General features: G+C 30.7%; 2 protein-coding genes across 5 annotated transcripts; one reads left to right on the forward strand and one right to left on the reverse strand.

The window, feature by feature from the left end:
* The first annotated feature begins 7,533 nt into the window (after positions 1-7,533).
* LOC125849374 (uncharacterized) lies at positions 7,534-12,838 on the forward strand. Its single transcript, XM_049529439.1, has 5 exons — positions 7,534-7,794; positions 9,325-10,719; positions 11,004-11,204; positions 11,782-11,977; positions 12,416-12,838. Exons 1-5 carry the CDS (start codon positions 7,693-7,695, stop codon positions 12,592-12,594), a joined length of 2,073 nt encoding a protein of 690 aa, XP_049385396.1. The 5' UTR covers positions 7,534-7,692; the 3' UTR covers positions 12,595-12,838.
* A 1,239-nt stretch (positions 12,839-14,077) lies between these two features.
* LOC125849387 (BES1/BZR1 homolog protein 4-like) lies at positions 14,078-18,795 on the reverse strand. 4 transcript variants are annotated; one of them, XM_049529464.1, is made up of 3 exons: positions 18,426-18,795; positions 14,531-15,288; positions 14,078-14,438 (listed from the first exon to the last, which is right to left on the reverse strand). In XM_049529464.1, the coding sequence occupies exons 1-3, from the start codon at positions 18,639-18,641 to the stop codon at positions 14,435-14,437; spliced, it is 978 nt and encodes a 325-aa protein (XP_049385421.1). In that variant the 5' UTR covers positions 18,642-18,795; the 3' UTR covers positions 14,078-14,434. The 4 variants fall into 4 exon arrangements, with proteins under 4 accessions (XP_049385421.1, XP_049385419.1, XP_049385422.1 ...); XM_049529462.1 differs by having other exon boundaries at positions 14,531-15,291; positions 18,426-18,782; XM_049529465.1 differs by lacking the exon at positions 14,078-14,438 and having other exon boundaries at positions 14,527-15,288.
* Positions 18,796-19,120: the final 325 nt, after the last annotated feature.

Below are 19,120 nucleotides of genomic sequence, written 5' to 3' on the forward strand. Positions count from 1 at the left end.
GGGGGGATAGTTATCTTTGAATTCAAATTTTAAAAGTTAAAAATTGAAAATTAAAAACTTATAGTATATTTTAAAATCGCAATTTTCGACTTAATTTAATGTTATTATATATATTGTGAATAGTCTTAAATTTGCTAAATGACTTATAATAGTGATATTGTTCAAGATAGAATTCAACGCTAGCTAGATATAAATAAATATTATTTATCTTAATTCAAATTTAAATTTTATTTCTCATAATATTTATTTTCAATTTTGAAATTTGATTGTCCTTTAAAAGTAATATTATGAAAACATAACTTAATGCCTTCTATGTTTATGATTAGGGGTGTTCACGGTTTGGATAAAAATCGATCCAAACCGAAAAATCGAACTAAACTGATAAAATAAAATCGATTTTATTTGTTTTGGTTTGGTTTGATTTTAGATTTTTGAAAACCGATAGTATTTGGTTTGGTTATGGTTTTATTCCAAAAAATCGAACCAAATTGATGAATTATATACATATATTTTATTAATATACATACTTAATATATTATTTTTATAAACAATTTTAAAGATCTTATATATGTTTTCATTATAATTTCTTTATAATTTACTTACTGAAAGCAAAAATGTCCAAGGTGAAAACATTTATTTTATTGATTTTATGTATAAGAGTGTCTATGATAATTCTTTGTGGGACTAAAAATGTTAATGATTTTTCCTTCTAAACCAATATAGTGAATTTTAAAGCTTTAATCATAATAAATTCAGTGATCGAAAGTTCAATAATTTCAGTCATTCTAACTATTTTTTTATTTTGAATGAATTGTTGTCATTTTTTTCACATTTTGAATGATTTTTTTCTTTTATTTTTGTATATGATTAATAACCGAATAACCAAACCAAACCAAACCGATAAATGTATATTATATTTGGTTTGGTTTGATAATTTCAAATCTGATTAAGTTGGTTTGGTTTTGGTTTTGACCAATAACCGATCCAAACCGACCCGTGAACACCCCTATTTATGATAGTGATAGAGACAATTCCTCATTTATCTCGTGTTAAGATTGAAAATCTATAAATATAAATAAATGCATAAACATAATAATAATAATAATAATAATAATAATAATAATAATAATAATAAGGGAAAAGGGTCAGATATACCCTCAACTTTGACATTTAGAGCTGATATACCCCTCTTTATGAAAGTGACTCATATATACCCCTGATTATATACAAATGACTCACATATACCCTTTTCCTCTAACGGAAATGAAAAAAATTAATTTTAGTTTAATTTTTTTAAAAAAAATATAACCCCATATGAGTATATTTAATCCTCCTCAAACATATTTTTTTTTTGACTTTTTTTTGTTTCAATGACTAATTTAGATTTATTATTTTGATGGTCAAATTTATTTATGTTTCACTAATATTCTTGTAAAACTTGTTATATTTGACCAATTTTTTTTCTTCAAATACAAATTTAAATTACAATATATCCGAAAAAATAGTATTAAATTATAATATAGCAACAAAAAAAATAGTTTTAAATTTTTTTCTCTACAATAAGGAATGAAAGAAAAAAAATAAAATAAGAATAAGAAACTCAAATAATGATAATCAAAGAAGTCAAAAAATAATTTATGTATGAAAAAGATTAACATATACCTTGAACTTTGCTAGAAGAATCATATATACCCCTAAATAATTTTTTTAAAAAATAAAAGTCAAAAATATAAATTTAAAACTAATTTTTTCACTTCCGTTAAATGAAGGGTATAAGTGAGCTCATTTTGTAACGGTAGGGGTATATGTGAGCCGTTTGTATAACGGTAAGGATATATATGAGCCACTTTCAAAACGAGGGGTATATCAGCTCCAAATTGCAAAGTTGAGGGGTATATCAGGCATAATAATAATAATAATAATAATAATAATAATAAACATACAAGACATTAAATTATGTTTATAATAACATTATACTTGAATTATTATTATTATTATTATCGTTATCATTATTATTATTATTATTATTATTATTATTATTATTATTATTATTATTATTATTATTATCAGTTCTATTTTTTTAGATAAAAGGTTATAACTTATTAAAAAATATTATTTTAAAATGCAAAAAAAAAAAAATCTGAAATAAAACTTAAAATATTAAATGATATTTAAATGATAAATTTTAAAAGAAACTTCCATACTTGGGGTTGTAAAATAAATAATTTTAATTTAAAAGTTCTTTAATTTGTTTAGAAGTAGGAGTGTAATGAGAAGTTTTAAAACTCCTTATTTAGTTGGGTATTTTTTTTATTCGAAATAATGATTAAAACACCATATTTTTTTTCCATATGTGTTTTTTCTTTTAAAAAAATAAATCATTTTAATTTAAAAGTTCTTCAATTTGTTTAGAAGTGGGAGTGTAATGGGAAGTTTTAAAACTTCCTATTTAGTTGGATAATTATTACTATTTTTTTCAAAATAAAGATTAAAAGGACATATTTAGTTGGATGGTTTTTTTTTTTTAAAAAAAATAATACATTATTACTATTGTTATATTATATTATTATTATTAGTTTAAGTTAAACAGAAATTTATTATTATTATCATTATTATTAGTTTGATTTTTTTTATATATAAGTAAAGATAGAACTTATAGATTATAGGTTATATTAAAATAACTATTGATAAAATAAAAGATTATCAACACAATTTTTCATTAATTATAAGACTCCGTAGTAAAGAATGGAGAGTTATGAAATTGTTTTATCTAAAACTATTTTTCCATTCATGTGTGTGTAGGAAATTTTAAACTAATAATAATTAAGATTACATTAAAATATATAATTATGCATAAGAAAATAATCCGAAATTGATTTTGTTTTCACGCATATTTTTTAATTAGATTTTTAATAGTTAATAAATTAATTTTACATACACATAAGTAATAACAATAGGTTTTATGTTTCAGATGCATTTATAATATAATTTTTTTATGCAGTTAAAATAAAACTTCAATGAATTAAAGTATAAAATATTGAGAACTTCTTAAATTACTAGGGTAGGTCAGGTAAGTTTATCGGTTCCTATTTTCTAGAAGTTAGGTTTGCACAATTTGTTTTGTTGGCATTGTATAATATAAAACTTCTATTGGAGACTCATTAATAAACAAACAATTCTATTCTACTTCTGTGCAATTATACTATGTCGTTCAACTGTGAATATCACAAGTAGATGTACACATCCTACATGACAATTCACGTGAGATATACTTGGATTGATTTGAATCATGCCACGTAGGCTTATGTCATATCATAGAATTTTGAAAGTTAGTCAATATTTTTTTAATTTAAGTTGTTAATTATTATGATTTATAGTACTTTTAATGTAAGTTGCAAATAAATAAATTTTTAAAAATGTTTTTACTCCTTCTATTTCAATTTATGTAGCACAAATTAAATAAAATTTGTAGAGTCAATCAAAATTTTCTTTTACCGTAATTTTCTTAATATGTCACAGGCCCAATATATGTTACTTCATTCATCCAATTTATGTGACAGAGATAGAAATTCAAGGATCAATAGAATATTTTTTTTGTAACAATACTTTTTTTATTATTATAAGTTGTTAATTATTGTGATTCATAATATTCTAAATGTAATTTGCAAATATATAAATTATTGGAAATGTCTTCACTCTGTGGTACAAATGAAACTTGGAGAGTCAATCAAATTTTATTTGACCGTAATTTTTTTATATAATTTCTTACAAAATTAAGCTATTACTTGTTGTGATTTATAATACATTTTTCATAATATAAATTATTGAAAATTCCTTTTATTTAATTTAATACTTAAATGATGAAAATACTCTTAAGTACAATTCTATTTCCACAAAGCACACATATTGACAAAGACATGTGTACTTGTAGAGTCTTCTACTATTATACAATATATCAATTAAAATGAAAATAAATTGTTAAATTATGTTTATAATAACATTATACTTGGATTATTATTATTGTTGTATTTTTTAGATAAAAGGTTATATCTTATTAAAAAAATATTTATTTTAAAATGCAAAAATCTGAAATAAAACTTAAAATATTAAATGATAAATTTTAAAAGAAACTTCCGTACTTGGGGTTTTTAAAATAAATAACTTTAATTTAAAAGTTCTTCAATTTGTTTAGAAGTAGGAGTGTAATGGAAGTTTTAAAACTCCCTATTTAGTTGGGTATTTTTTTTATTCAAAATAAAGATGAAAACCCATATTTTTTTTCCATACATGGTTTATTTTAAAATAAATAATTTTAATTTAAAAGTTCTTCAATTTGTTTAGAAGTGGGAGTGTAATAGGAAGTTTTAAAACTTCCTATTTAGTTGGATAATTATTACTATTTTTTTTTCAAAATAAAGATTAAAAGGACATATTTAGTTGGCTGTTTTTTTTTTTTTAAAAAAAACAATACATTATTATTAGTATTATTATATTATATTATATTATTATTAGTTTAATTTAAACAAAAATCTATTATTATTATTATTATTATTATTATTATTAGTTTGATTATTTTATATATAGGTAAAGATAAAACTTATAGATTATAGGTTATATTAAGATAGTAAAGGATGGAGAGTTATGAAATTGTTTTATCTAAAACTATTTTTTTCATTAATGTGTGTGTAGGAACTTTTAAACTAATAATTATTAAGATTAGACTAATATATATAATTATGCATAAGAAAACAATTCGAATATTTGATTTTGTTTTCACGCATATTTGTTTTTTAATTAGATTTTTAATTTTTAATAGTTAATAAATTAATTTTATATAACACATAAGTAATAACAATAGGATTTATGTTTCAAGCATGCATTTCTAATATAATTTTTTTATGCAATTAAAATTAAACTTCAATGAATTAAAGTATAAAATATTGAGAACTTCTTAAATTATATATCAATTAAAATGAAATTAAATTGTTAATTGGTATGTTTGTTTTTTATTTTTTATATTAAACTTGTGTGTTTCATGTCAATTGACAGTTTCTATTGCATTACTTTTTTTTTGTTAAATTTCAAATGTCAGTTTTTTTGTTAGTTTTTTGTTTAGTTTGAATTTATAAATAAAGATATTTGAATTATGAAATTTTGAAAGAAAGAATAAAATTCTTAATTAGTTACCTATATTTTAGGAATTCATTACTGTCTTTTAACATAACTAAAAATTAAAAAAGATAATAATATTTATACAAATTTAAAACTACTTGCAGTACTTTAAAAATAATTAACTGCAATTTCATTTTTTTATGAAATACAGTACTGCAAGTATAGGTACTTTCATTACAAAATACAGTTTTATAATATTTATTTTTAAAAAATACTGCAAGTATAGATACTTTCATCCAAATCCATCTTATTTTAGGATATAGTCTTCTAGCATTGATAAGAAAAGCCTTAACTAAAAATAAATACATCACTTCCAAGTAATTAAAATTAAAATAATCTAACGCAATCAAATTTTAATAAATTTAATGAAAAGAAACAAAGAAAGTACATCTCCTTTTAAATGGAGTAATAAATTATATACAATTGCAAATCAATAATTAGATGAGCATCAAACGGATTCAGATTAACTTCAATTGATTAAAGGTTTACAACAACTTTGAAGTAGATAATTAAAGATAAAAAACAAAGACCTTCACATAATACTCTATATTTGCACATAAGAATTTGATAAATAAATTTTCAGAATAAACAAAACAGAGGGTATATGTATTAATTCTAATTTTAACCTTTTGAATGTTTGACAAATACCGTTTAGGTATAATTAGAGTTACTTCAATAACTCAATATTTACATATAACTTTGTGTTCTTCTCGCAATCAAAATCCCAACTCGACCTTTTCGTCTTGTAAAATCATCTCCAAAGAGTAAGGTATTTTTGCTTTGAATTTATCAAGAACTATTCACAATCGAATAACACGAACTTTCAAGTTCTAATGCATTGATTTGGATGTAATTTCTGAGATTGTGTTAAATTGCAAAGCCACTTATTGTTGAATATAGGAGAACAATGTAAACTTATGTAAAGTTATTACTGAAAATATCTATATATAGTACGTGACTTTCAAGATACAGTGAAAAATATAGTTAAAAATTCCTTGTTTAGTGGATGGTTATCGAGAAGTTATCTTAAGGAGTTATAAAACTACCTTATTTGTGTTTATCTGTAAAAATATATTTATTTTTTGATATAAATTTTAAATACAAAATACTGATATATTTAGACTCTTTACGTAAAATATATACTCATTTATAATAAATGAGTATATTAAAAATGATAAAATTGTGAATCCAATATATGTAAAAATATATATTTATTTGTTAATATAAATTTTAAATACAAAATACTGATATATTTAGACTCCTTACGTAAAATATATACTCATTTATAATAAATGAGTATATTACAAATGATAAAATTGTGAATCCAATTTTCCTTGATTAAATGATTTATAAAAAATGATTATTTAAAATTATATGTAGTTACGTATAAGTAAATGGGTCTAAATCTAAAATATCTAAAAGCTAAAATATTCTAAAAAATTGTGGTATTGTAACTACCGTATAATTACATAATGGATCTAATTGTAATTATTGATATGTTCAATATTTATTTAAATAACTATTTATTATTGATTATTTAACATTTAAAATTCAAAAAATTGTGATAATGACATGTGTCATTTTTTCTTCTCGTTTTATATATAGATAGATTTTCAGTAAAAGATGAATCAGACTCGAAATTGATATACATAAAAACTTAATCAAATAAATACTTCAACTTCTTTAAGGCTATATAAACACATCTTATTGGTACAAGTGTGACTCACAATCACCCTCATCCAACAATTTGATTTTTAATTTTTAAAGACAACTATATATGAAGTTATTTAAATAAAGTTATTGTTGTAGACCAATTTTTATTGTTTAAAGTTGGAAGAGAATTTGATTTTCAAAAACAACAAAGATAGACACTTAAAATTGACATTAATTATCAAAGAAATTTTAATGGACTCGTGAACACCTTAATTTGACATATCACACATTTGAAGTACACATATTGTGTACTTGAATGAATCAATATGGATTAATTTGAATCATATTTTCAACTCAAATCAATTTAAATTTTAAATAAATTATATTTTTTGGATTAAAATGAGTTAAATTTAACAAATAACTGGTTATTGTCATATCAAACTTAAACAAATAGATATATCATATTTTTATTGATCAAATAATTTGACATTCTTATCAACCAATAAAAAAATTAAAATTATAAATTAAAACTTTGCTAACATCCTACATGAGTAGGATCAAGAGATGTTAATTCATAAATGATTAAGTGATAAATAAATCGAGGAAAATATTTATAAAATTAATAGTGCCACATATCAAGAGTTTTTTTTTAATACTTATAGATAAAAATAAAATTAGAGACATCCACTAGGACACGCCACAGTTGATTCATCTAATAAATCAAAACTCTATATTCTCTCTTCCAAAAATTATCTTCCTCCAAATTCTGAATTTTTACGAAAAAGAAGATAAACTATAGGAGAATATATACATATTTTGATTGTGAGGTAAATTTAATTTAATTACCCACCAAATGATGCTTAAATAATGGAGCCCCATAACAATTCGGATTCTAATTTTGCTACTCAAGGACAAGTCGATCCTTCTTCAACTTCTTATTCTAGGGTTTCTAATCCACTTCTTCAATCGGTAATTCTCTCTGCAATTCTTCATCTTTTACCATTTCTTATATTGATTGATTTTTATTTTTTAATTTTTTGGATTTGTTGTATATGCTTTGCTGTTCGATTTGGTTGAACTTGATCAGACGAACCGATATTTGTTTGAGCTGCTGTTAAATCGATTTTGACTGGTGCAGAGTTTTGGGGTTTTGCTTCAATTGCATAAAGTTATTGTCTTTATTAGTAAAATTTTCGGTGTTTCAACATTTTTTATTTTGGTTAGTTGTTGAATTTATTGTTGAGATAATCTGAAGAAATTTGGGCTATTTTGCTACCCAAGGTGTAGCCTAGTGGTCAATGAAGTGGGTTGAGGATGGTGAGGTCTCACATTCAAATCCCATCAGGGACAAAAACACCAAGGTGATATCTTTTTATCTGTTTTAGCCTTGGTAGATAGTCTTGGTACCTATCCCAAGAGGGAGGTGGCAGGTATACCGTGGAATTTGCCAATTGCGGTACCCACTTTTAGAATTGGATATGGTGTGTTAGATATGATTACCATATCGAAATCAATACTTCTGATAAGAGGCCCTCGACAAACCGTCTGCCAATCCAACAGAACCCCGAATCTCTGACACTGAGGTGGGCCTAGCCCAGTCACGGACCACCTCAATCTTCACTGGGTGTGGAATTAGCCGATCGGGACACCACGGTTATCAAAAAAGAATTGGCCTATTTTAGTTAAGGAATTGTTGAGCTTTCAAGAGTAAAAAAATGTGGATTTTGTTATGTTATAACTTATATCATTCTTATGGAGATTTGACTTTATAAAAAAATACAGTAATATAGGCAATGGGATTTCTCTGAAGAAGTTATAGTTTTGAGGTTTTATTTATTCAAAGTAAATAATCAAAGGATTTAGGGGTGTGATTATCTGTGGAGAGTAAACTGGCAGTTAAAGTGTGGGGTTAAGTAGTCATCATCTCAATTAGTCATTGAGAAAAACAGAAAAGATGAATTTCCTTTGTTTCTCATTCTTTTTTTTTTTTTTTCTGTTCGGGTGGGTGAGTAGTTCCAAGGGTGATCAAAAATTTAGAATCAGAAGTATAAATGATAACAAGTAAAAGTAGCTGCTGCTGAATATTGAATACCTTTCTGCTACAATTTAGCTCTCAAGTCTCATCAATGGTAGGAGACGTGACTTTCTAGTTTCTTTAATCACGAAAGGAAGTTCAAAATATCCCACTTCATATTAGATCAACTGTATGCAAGTAAGCATTTCCAAAAGTTTTCTTCGCCAAAAGGTAAGCGAATAGTCATGTGTTGGAAGTTTTAGTTTTATGCTGATAGTTACTACTTTTGTCATCATTGGTCTGTCCCGTTTCAAATTGTTGAGATCTCTTTCTTTTGTTGGGTGAAGTAGAGATATTTGCCAATTGTTAGTAGTTACTTGTTCTAATGTTATCCTGTTAATTATTTATTCATGTAGGCAAAATGTTGCAGTATTAATTTTAAGTTTGACATGAGAATGCACACTTACCATGTTTTTTGGTGATAGGACTGTAGTAAGTTTGGAGATAGCACAGGCCTGGATGATTTTGAGCCAGTCATATGTTCAAACATTGTAAAAACGGGTAAGCATGAAGAATATAACAGAGTAGCGATACACCTAATGAATGAAATTCCTGAGAACACAAGTTCGACGAGTCGTCTAGATACTCAAGCCGAGGAACTTTTCAGTAAACAGTCATTTCAAGACACTCGAGAAGCTAGTGAGAGGTATCATATGGACGGCTGGAAAGAGGAATCTGAAGAAGATTCTATAACCCTGAGACAGAACAATATCTTGAGGAGTTCTGAGAAGATTATCAGCAGCAACTGGGATGAAAGAGGAAAATGTGGTTCCGAATCATTTGGTCAAAGTGCAGGTCATGTAAACAACGATAAGAGTTATATCATGGGCAAGCCCATGGGTGGACAGCAAGAAACTGATCATGATTCACCTTTGTGCACAAAAGAAAACTATGAGAAGGGGGCACACACAACTAATGGAATGGTTAAAGCTGAAGTTTCTAATGTTAATTTAATTCAAGAGACTAACGAAAGTGACATAAAAAGAAACCTTCTTTACCCACAATTAACTGAAAATGTAGAATGTGAAACTCAGTCATCTCAAAATGTAGACGGAAGTATGTGCCACCAAAATCAAGAAAAATATTTCTGCTACGATTCACCACTTTTTGGTGAAACTGGATCTTGGATACCTGTATCAGTTCCTCCAATGTCGGAGAGTGAGCATGATGAGTGGAGTAGAGGCTTCTGCTCAAATGGAAGGTACCTTCCCGAAGGTGACACAGATTGGAATCAGTGCATGGGGGAAGACAAGGAGTTGACAATGTGGGATGTGGTTCTGGAAATGTTACTCGCAGCACGAGGAAAAGTGCATTCTCTTGCTTCTGGTGATATAGTAGGCAACATGGCGTGGATATCAAGCCATCTCGTTGAGCAGGCTTGGAAAGAGATGGCTCAAACCCTCACAGAAGCTAATTTTGGTAATACCCAGGAAATTCTTGAGGCAGATCCTCCTAAATGGTTGCCTGACAGTGCATCTTCCACTTGTATGTTATGTAATGTGCGGTTCCACCCTATCATGTGTAGCAGGCATCATTGTAGATTTTGTGGAGGATTGTTTTGCAATGAATGTACTAAAGGAAGGAGTTTGCTCCCTGAAAAATTTCGCACTGGGGAACCACAACGAGTATGTGATGTATGTTGTGTACGGCTTGCGTCTGTGCAACCATACCTAATGGATCAAGTAAGCCGTGCTGCTCAGTTGCCAACCCATGACCTCACTGACTTGAGCACATTGAGATCCTGGGTAAACTTCCCGTGGGGACAGTCAATGGAACACGAAATTTATAAGGCCGCTAACACTATTCGGGGATATGAAAAGGTATGACGTTCTATCTATATGTTAAATTTTGCATCTCTTACATATCTACACTACTGAAGCAAACACTGATATCTCACCCCACAATATGTATATCTCTCTGCTATATACTTCAGTCTGATTTGAAAGAAACCAATTGCTGCATTATTGTACTAATTACCTTCTAACATCTCACCCACCATTTGGAGTTCTACTGGTATGCATCTTATATGCAAACAATAAGCAAGCATGATCTCTTTTTTATTTAATTTCTTGATATATCGGCTGCCTTGAACAAAAAATTTCAGATTGGTTTATTGAGTTCTGAGAAGAAAATTCCAGAAGCTATTCTACAAAATGCAAGAGGCCTTGCCATACTTACAGTCGTGAAAGTTGGAGTGATGGTAACCTACAATGTCGGAACTGGATTGGTGATTGCACGTAGAGAAGATGGTTCGTGGTCTCCCCCTTCGGCCATTTCTTCTTTCGGTGTGGGATGGGGTGCTCAGGTGAATAAATTTACTACTATATGTCTGCTAAATATAGTTAAGGATAATTCCTACCTGTATAGAGTGGTGCAGATATAGAGGATTCATATAAATTGCAACTGATTTTGGATAGAGGATAATTGCCACTTTGTCTATCTTTATTGAGAGGCATTCGCCATTGTGGGAAGAAATAATAAATCTTAGCATTGCATATGGCTCCCCATGGACGGTGGTGTCTTGATTGCCACATGTGAAATCCTTACCCAGTGACTTTTGGATGATCATGGGTAACTAGGCAATTCAGATACCATCTTGAGATGATTTGGGATGGAAAAGAGGTGCTTTGCAGTTTTTCTCTGGATTTCATACTAAGCCCTGTCCGAATCTGTTTAGAGTTGAACATCAGAGAATGACGTATGTTCAGTAGTTAGATACTAGAGAGGATTAGCAATTTGTTGAAAGTTCCAGCTTTTCTGTTCTTTCTTTAATGTAGTTTCTTCAATAAGTGTCTAATTTTGTAAGGAGGTTAATCGAAATATCATATCTTTTCAGACGAACTTGCCATCAGTAAATCATAAAACAGATTTTTATTTTGTAGGCTGGTGGAGAACTTACTGACTTCATTATTGTCCTGAGAACTACTGATGCTGTCAAAACTTTTGGCGGTGATGCACATTTTTCAGTTGGAGCTGGTGTGAGTGCTGCTGCGGGGATCATTGGACGAACTGCCGAAGCTGATCTTCGTGCCGGTACCGGTGGCTATGCCACTTGTTATACATACAGCTGCAGTAAAGGTATCAAGTTCACTTTGTTTATGACTCCACATATATTGTGCATGTTGTTATTTGATATGTATGTTCTGTTATTGCAAGATAGAGTTGGCATGTGTTATATATCTGCTTTCTATATCAACGCGATTGTTGATGGCCAGACAATATTCATCTAAATATATTCCACACTCTTGTCTGTGGAAATTTATTTTGGAATAATCAATTATGCCGAAAATTTGCTCATCAGAAAATGATCATAGAATTTTTGTTGATGTTAATTTAACTTTAAAAGAGTTCAGGAAAGTTAGTGAGCCTCAAACCAATTTTCTCACTGTATTTATTATGAATACACCTTTTATTTATATCACAGGAAGTTAAGTTGATGCTTTCTCTCTAACAGCCTAGTTACATCTTATATCCATGTTTAAAGTGCTATTTTTAATTTATTTTTTTTTGGTACAGGTGCCTTTGTTGGGTGTTCCCTACAAGGGAGTGTTGTGACTACCCGAACACGGGAAAACTCCAGATTTTATGGTAGCCAGTCAATAAAAGCTTCAGAAATTCTCCTTGGCTCATTGCCAAATCCCCCTGCTGCAGCCGCCCTATATCGTGCACTCACTGATTTATACCAGAAGCTGTGAAGGTCATTTACGTCTTAAGTGTGTTGTACATAACGTTTGAGTTGGTAATTTGGAGCTTGATTACTGCTATTCTTTGTGAATTATGATTAAATAGATATAGTGATTTGTACAGTCTGGCAGAAAGAAAAAATTGTAAATATAATCATGATCTTTGCTGGGAGAATATCCAAGCTCAATTGAATCTATTGGCAATTTGGCATTCAATATGGAAAAGGAAAAAATGGATGAAAAGAACTATGCGATTATTAATCCATTGTTCTTGATAACCCCAATTCTAGATTTGCAATTGAAAGTGTTGCTGCCACATTTCAAAAACTTGTGGGACTTGGGTACACTTTTCTGGGCAATGACAAGTTAATTGGTCTGCCTTTCTATTATCTGTAAAATCACATGATATGTATGATAGCAAGATGTAGAATATTTATTACATTTTGTGTTTCTCCTGTAGCTTATAGATTAAAAGCTGATGCTTCCATGGCCGTGTGGAACATGGATTAGCATTATGTCATTCCTACAAGTGATGGTCCATCCTGGATTGCTATGTACCGACTTAGAGATCAAATATAAAGTGTTCTTTTAGAGATCAAATATAAAGTGTTCTTTTCCACTCCTTGTGAGCCACTTATTTCTCCAAAAAAGGAGATTAAAGTGATCTTCCTCTTTTTCCCCTAGAAGTCAACAGCATTACACCATTGGGGTAATTAAAATAAACTTGAATACATATAGCAGTGTGTTCAAAAACATTTTTTGGGGCAAGTTTCAGGGTGAGGCATACCAGAAACGCTTTGGGGCGCAAATGAAAGACGTAGATCCATAGGGCGTAAGTTCAAAACGTAAAAATGTAAGTCCTGGATGTAAAAGCGTATGCCCCCGGGTGTTTTTTTGTTGAATCTTTTTTGCTTTAAATCATATTTTTTATTGTTGGTGTAATGATATTTCTCAAATAGTAATTGTAACACTTTTTTTCTTTCATTATTGGTTATTAATACCTTGCTCAAATAAAAATCATAATATGTTTTTATAATATATATATTATAGGTTATTTATCAAATTTATTTGTAAAATAATTGAAAGTTTTACTTTTCTTAGTAATTAAATTATAAAATTGAATATGTATGATACTACACCCCGTGTCTCGAGGCTTAAGTCTCGCCTTGTACTACATAAAATGTCTGCCTTTCAAAACACTGACATATAGAATAAAATTGACAGTTGATGAAGTGTTAAGAATTTGATGGCAGCCTTATCTCTCAACTCCAACCAAAATTGTTCAAACCTTTGAAATATCATTAAGAATCCTCCATTATTGCTTAATAGGCTCAGAATTCCAATACATTCAAGATTATTCACATGGGCAGTTACCTTGAATTATTACATTAGTCTTTGTGGGTATCACAACTTGGGCAATCTTGATAGAGCCTACTCATCAATAAAGCACTCTGTTTAGAAATGAAAGATATATTCTTGTTGGTCAACTCTACCACTACTACTATATCGTGTGAACAATTACAACAGGGTAACTACAAACATATTCGACACTGAAAAGGTCAAAGAATTAAAAAGAAGAGGGGAGAATATAAGAGAAAATAGGATAACGTTCCCCCAACCCAATCGGAAGAAAAAAAGAAAAAGAGGCTCCACATGAGCCTATTCTTGGGAAAAAAAAACAAGAATAGGAAAACTAACTGCTGCTCCTACCCTGTATTTGAGACTGACTTGTGGTTTTCACCATACCAGAGTATCTTCACATTCGGAAGGGATGATGAACACAAGGAAGTTAAAAATGTCCAAACTTTGCGATGATCGTATAAGCATAGATTTTTACATCCTTACACACTCCCTATCTGCAAAGCAGCAAATGAAGCACCAATCAGACACTTCCAACAAACAAATACTTGGAAAAAGCTTGACAAAGATGAAGGGAAGGGCTGTTTACCTAGTGCTGGAGTTCCCAAGTGTAAGCTCAAGATCATCACTGATGCACTCTTCATGAATTCTTTCTCCTTCCCATGGCTTTACTACACCCTTCATATTGCTGCCAAATGCAAACTCTGCTGAGATAACATCCGACATTGGTACATCAGCTGTTTGATCCATACAAGGTCCAACTGCAGGTGAACATGTCCCACTTTGTCCAGGTGTCCACATTCGAGACCCTCCATTTGATAATGGCTCCTTAAATCCAAATGGATTTGACAAGACAAGGCTGAATGTGGGAGATGAAGGCCCATCCTGTGGAGTTTGAACACCAGAGAGCCATCCTGAATCCGGTGGGGTTTGGCGACCCGGACTAGGAGGGGTTGAGTATGGCAAGAAGGGATAATGCTGCTGTATCCATGTAGAGTTGGCCGTGGGATTTTCCCAATTATCATTCATCCTAGGAGTACTGGCAGTGGGAGAGCTCAAAGGTGGAGTCACAGGAGCACTTATAGAACCTCCAGGAATGCACAGATGATGGGGAAACTTAGACGAGGATGGTGATGAGCCAGATGACAGGTTCTTAAGCCAAGGAATAAGAGAGTTGGGATCAGAATTATTTTGGACATTGGAAACATAATGGGATGAGACTGGGCTAGGGATAGGTGATGAAACTGGACTCGGATTATATGAAGCACCAGGGCTCAGTTGGTAAGACGAACAAGGGCTTACAGAAACAGAACCACCGATATCCATGCGTTCAACTGGCTTGCATCCCTGCTGAAGAGAACAAATGATAAGCAGCAACAAAGGGGCAAAACCTAAATTATGAGATATTATTTGGAGAACTTGAGGAGAATCATGGAAGGAGATTAAAGGAAAAGGAGTGACATATAAATTTCTATATACAAGGTATTTCATTTTCTTCAATTTCACCTTAGCTTTTGTTTTGATTATAGGAATCATTAAAATTGTCCAGACTTTCCCCATCGATTTTGGTCAAAGACCAAAATCCGTTGACCAAATCGGACACGGATCCCACACCCACACCCATGTCGTGTCGACATGGGTGCGGCACCAAAAGTGGAGAGTCCAAGCAACGTAGCCTACATCTATGTTTTTGTAAAGGTGCACATATTTGTATGCTGTAGGGAACCAACTTCCCACCACACTGACCAACCAACTTCTTTCTTCAAGAAAAAAAACATGTCGATAGATTGAGAGTACAATGCCCTGTTTGTGTTTGGTATCCACATGATAGTTCATGCATCTAATAATTTGGCAAAGAAGCTAGCAACAATGTAATGACCTTTAATGACAACCAGTATCACGGCTAATACATTTGGTGGCTACCAAGTCAAAACAGTGACTAAGAGAAACAATAATGAACAAGAACCAAAAAGCCATCAACATTTATTTGCAGAATTCCATACTTCTTTACACATTTTAAAGAAATCTTCCAGTTAAGGTCAACCACAGAGTTTCAAGCAGATGTAACTGTGGCTCAGCAATTAAAAGTAAGTTTGCTGTCCAAAGAAGCAACAAGAAATTAAAGAACATAGTCGAAATATTATTTGTCCCAAAAGATACTCTCTTTTAAAACCACACCATAACGGTGTCCCTTTAAACAATGTCTTCAGCTTCATATAGTAACAGTTATGCGGGACCCAAAGTTTGCTATTTTTATCACAATTCTCCTCTACATTATACTCCACAGGCGACAGGTCAACATATGAACTTACATCTTTCTAACTAATAATCAATAAACAATTCAAATATTCAACTCTTTCCCCTAAACCTAATAGATACATCTGTCAAACTAGAAATATTAAATGGAGACTTGTGGATTATTAAATTAAACATTTCAGTGAATTATTTTTCCCCAACACAAGATTTCCAGTAGCTTGAAATGGCTAGCGAAGTAGTGCAAAAGCCAAATTACCCGCACCAAGATGATGAGTATTCTCTTGGTCCAAAAAGAGCCAAGTCTATTCCCATAAAGCAATCTTCAATTTGTACCGAAACATTTTGAACTTAATGTTTTGAAACTCCTAATTTAGTAACCATTGAAAAGCATTTATCTGTCCAACCACGTCTATTCTTGGCCTTTAAATTTCCTAATTTAGGCCCCACTTGACGCCTACTTGAAAAAAATCCAAAATCCTTATTGCCATCATCTTGCGTATTTTCAAATAGCTCTTTTTCAACTTTCAGCCATAGCAATCATGTTATGTTGGGTCCACCCTCTCATCCCATTGATCAAGACTTGGATAACATAACCACTAAAGTCCTATATGTTAATGACAAAAGCATCCAAATACACACATAGAAATTGGACATAACCCTATTGCCAAAACAAGCCATAGAAAACATAGAATGATGGCACTAAAAAATATTAGACCACTGTAACCCTACCATCCCAACAACTTTTGAGAAAGGGTGTCCATATCCAATGATAATGTCAACTATATGATTAAACCACAAACCCAGCTAAAAATGTTACCCATTCTTCTCCTAGCCCATCAACAGTTTTTCTCCCCATCACATCCAAAATTGATATCCCCACACGCTCTACAGCCTCAACTATAATTATGAAAATAAATATTGGAATAAAATAAAGATAAAGGAACCAACAACAATAATGGAACCAAAGGAATTTATTTCTTTTTGTTTCCTCAAATTGGTGGTTTAGTTCTGTCCAGCAAGGATTTAAATAGACCACAAGAAATATTGCTCCTTGTTTAAGTGAACCTATTTCCCCTTTTAGTCTGCTCCAAAATGGAATGACACCTTCCTTGTGTTTTCAAAAGCAAACAGCACGAAAGAACAATAATGTCCATGGGCATTGAAGCGACAAGTGAGATGTGAAGAGCACACTTCTCTATAATGATCAAATTACAATTAAAATAACAAACTTCAGATGCAGTATACAATAGTGCTTACATTAATCCAAGTCCTCAAAGTTGAGATTCATAGAACCCACTGCATCTCGTTGGGATTACTTTGTGCATCATATTTGAAATGCACATTTCTATAAAGCGCACAGCTTCACCTATGAAACCACAACTCCTTGCTTCTCATTTCTTTATGTTTTAAGTGAAGAAGTGATGACTAAATAAAACTGCCCCTTCTTTAGCTAAGGAAATAATTTAAACATCTCATTTTATCCTTGACAACAAGCTTCTATACATATTCAGATTACAAGTGTAAAAAGTTGTATAGTCACAAAAATATTACGTCATATTTAAAACTAGTGTCAAAAGTCTATAGCCACAGAAATGATATTGCATATTTAAGACCAAATATTTCAATTCTTTTCTTTTATAAAACTCAATGCTTAGTCAAATGGAGTCACATAACAAGGAGGAATAATATTTTTCTTTTCAGAGACTTGGATTCTGATAGCATACATCAAGGTGTTGTACTTTCATGAATTTACTATTGAACCTTAGGATTTGATTCCTAAACTACCCTTTTCATAAAGAGACTGCAGATTCAGGATTTCGAAACTCAGGACTGGTAAAACCCTGTAATCAGCTAAAATGTCTATACAGTTCATCAAATTCAAAGGAAAAAGTGGGACCCTGGCAGTACAGCAGGGGCAATATCGTCAAATTAACCTCTGGGTGAAATGTTCAGACTTTCTGAAAGCTCTCTTCTGACTATGCACAAAATACACGGACCAGAACAAATCGATGGAGAGGATTCGTCTTTTCAATCGTATGCTTTTCCTCTAAATTTGGCGATGAAAATAGAACTAATTTACTAAATCCCCTCTCGTTGCACAAATGAAGCACTAATCTTCAAAAGCAAAAAAACTAGTAAGAAATTAAACGATATTTTCGGCTTAATTCGCCTTTACTAATTGCAATATATTTGCACAAATGGTGATATTTGAGGAAAAAGTAGTTTACCTTTCTGTAAGTAGTTCCATCTTCTTCAACAATCCAACCAGCCTCTTTACACAGAGCTTTCAATACCTCGTTATTATCACAGTGCTTCGGGAGCTTATAATTACCATACATCCTTAATCCGGCGAAGATCTTAGCGGCGATCGCCCTCCGCCGCCGCTCTCTCCGCTTATTGTTCTCTCTCTCCTTCCATGTCGGTAGCCTCGTGCCGGAAGTCATTACAACGCCGCCGATTGCTCCGCAATAGAAGACTTAAACCGGATTAAAATTCTTCGACCGGTTTACTTCTGGACCGGGCTTGCCAAACCTGGAAATAGAAAGGAAAAAAACTTAAAGACATTCTTTTGAGCTAAATATGACAAGTTTCTGATCTAAATATGAACAGATGAAGTTAGGATTTTGCCACTGAATATGAAAGAGAACTACGAAATTACCACTGAGATTTTTTTGTTTATTGATTTAAAGTCCTCTAAACGTGGATTGTGCACGTGTTGAGTCTTTTCACATAAGTTTAACGAGTCATTTGATATTTTGAATTAAATTATTCTGAAATTATAATTCTGTTATAATACTAATTTATAATTTCACTTGAAAAGTAGACTACAATAATTTTATGTTAGATGAAAAAAGATTAGATTTCTTTGGTTATTAAGTTTAGAATAGAATTTATATTACCTATGGTTGATATGTATTAAGAT

The sequence above is a fragment of the Solanum stenotomum genome, chromosome 12 (genome assembly GCF_019186545.1).
Source record: "Solanum stenotomum isolate F172 chromosome 12, ASM1918654v1, whole genome shotgun sequence".
Lineage (NCBI taxonomy): Eukaryota > Viridiplantae > Streptophyta > Magnoliopsida > Solanales > Solanaceae > Solanum > Solanum stenotomum.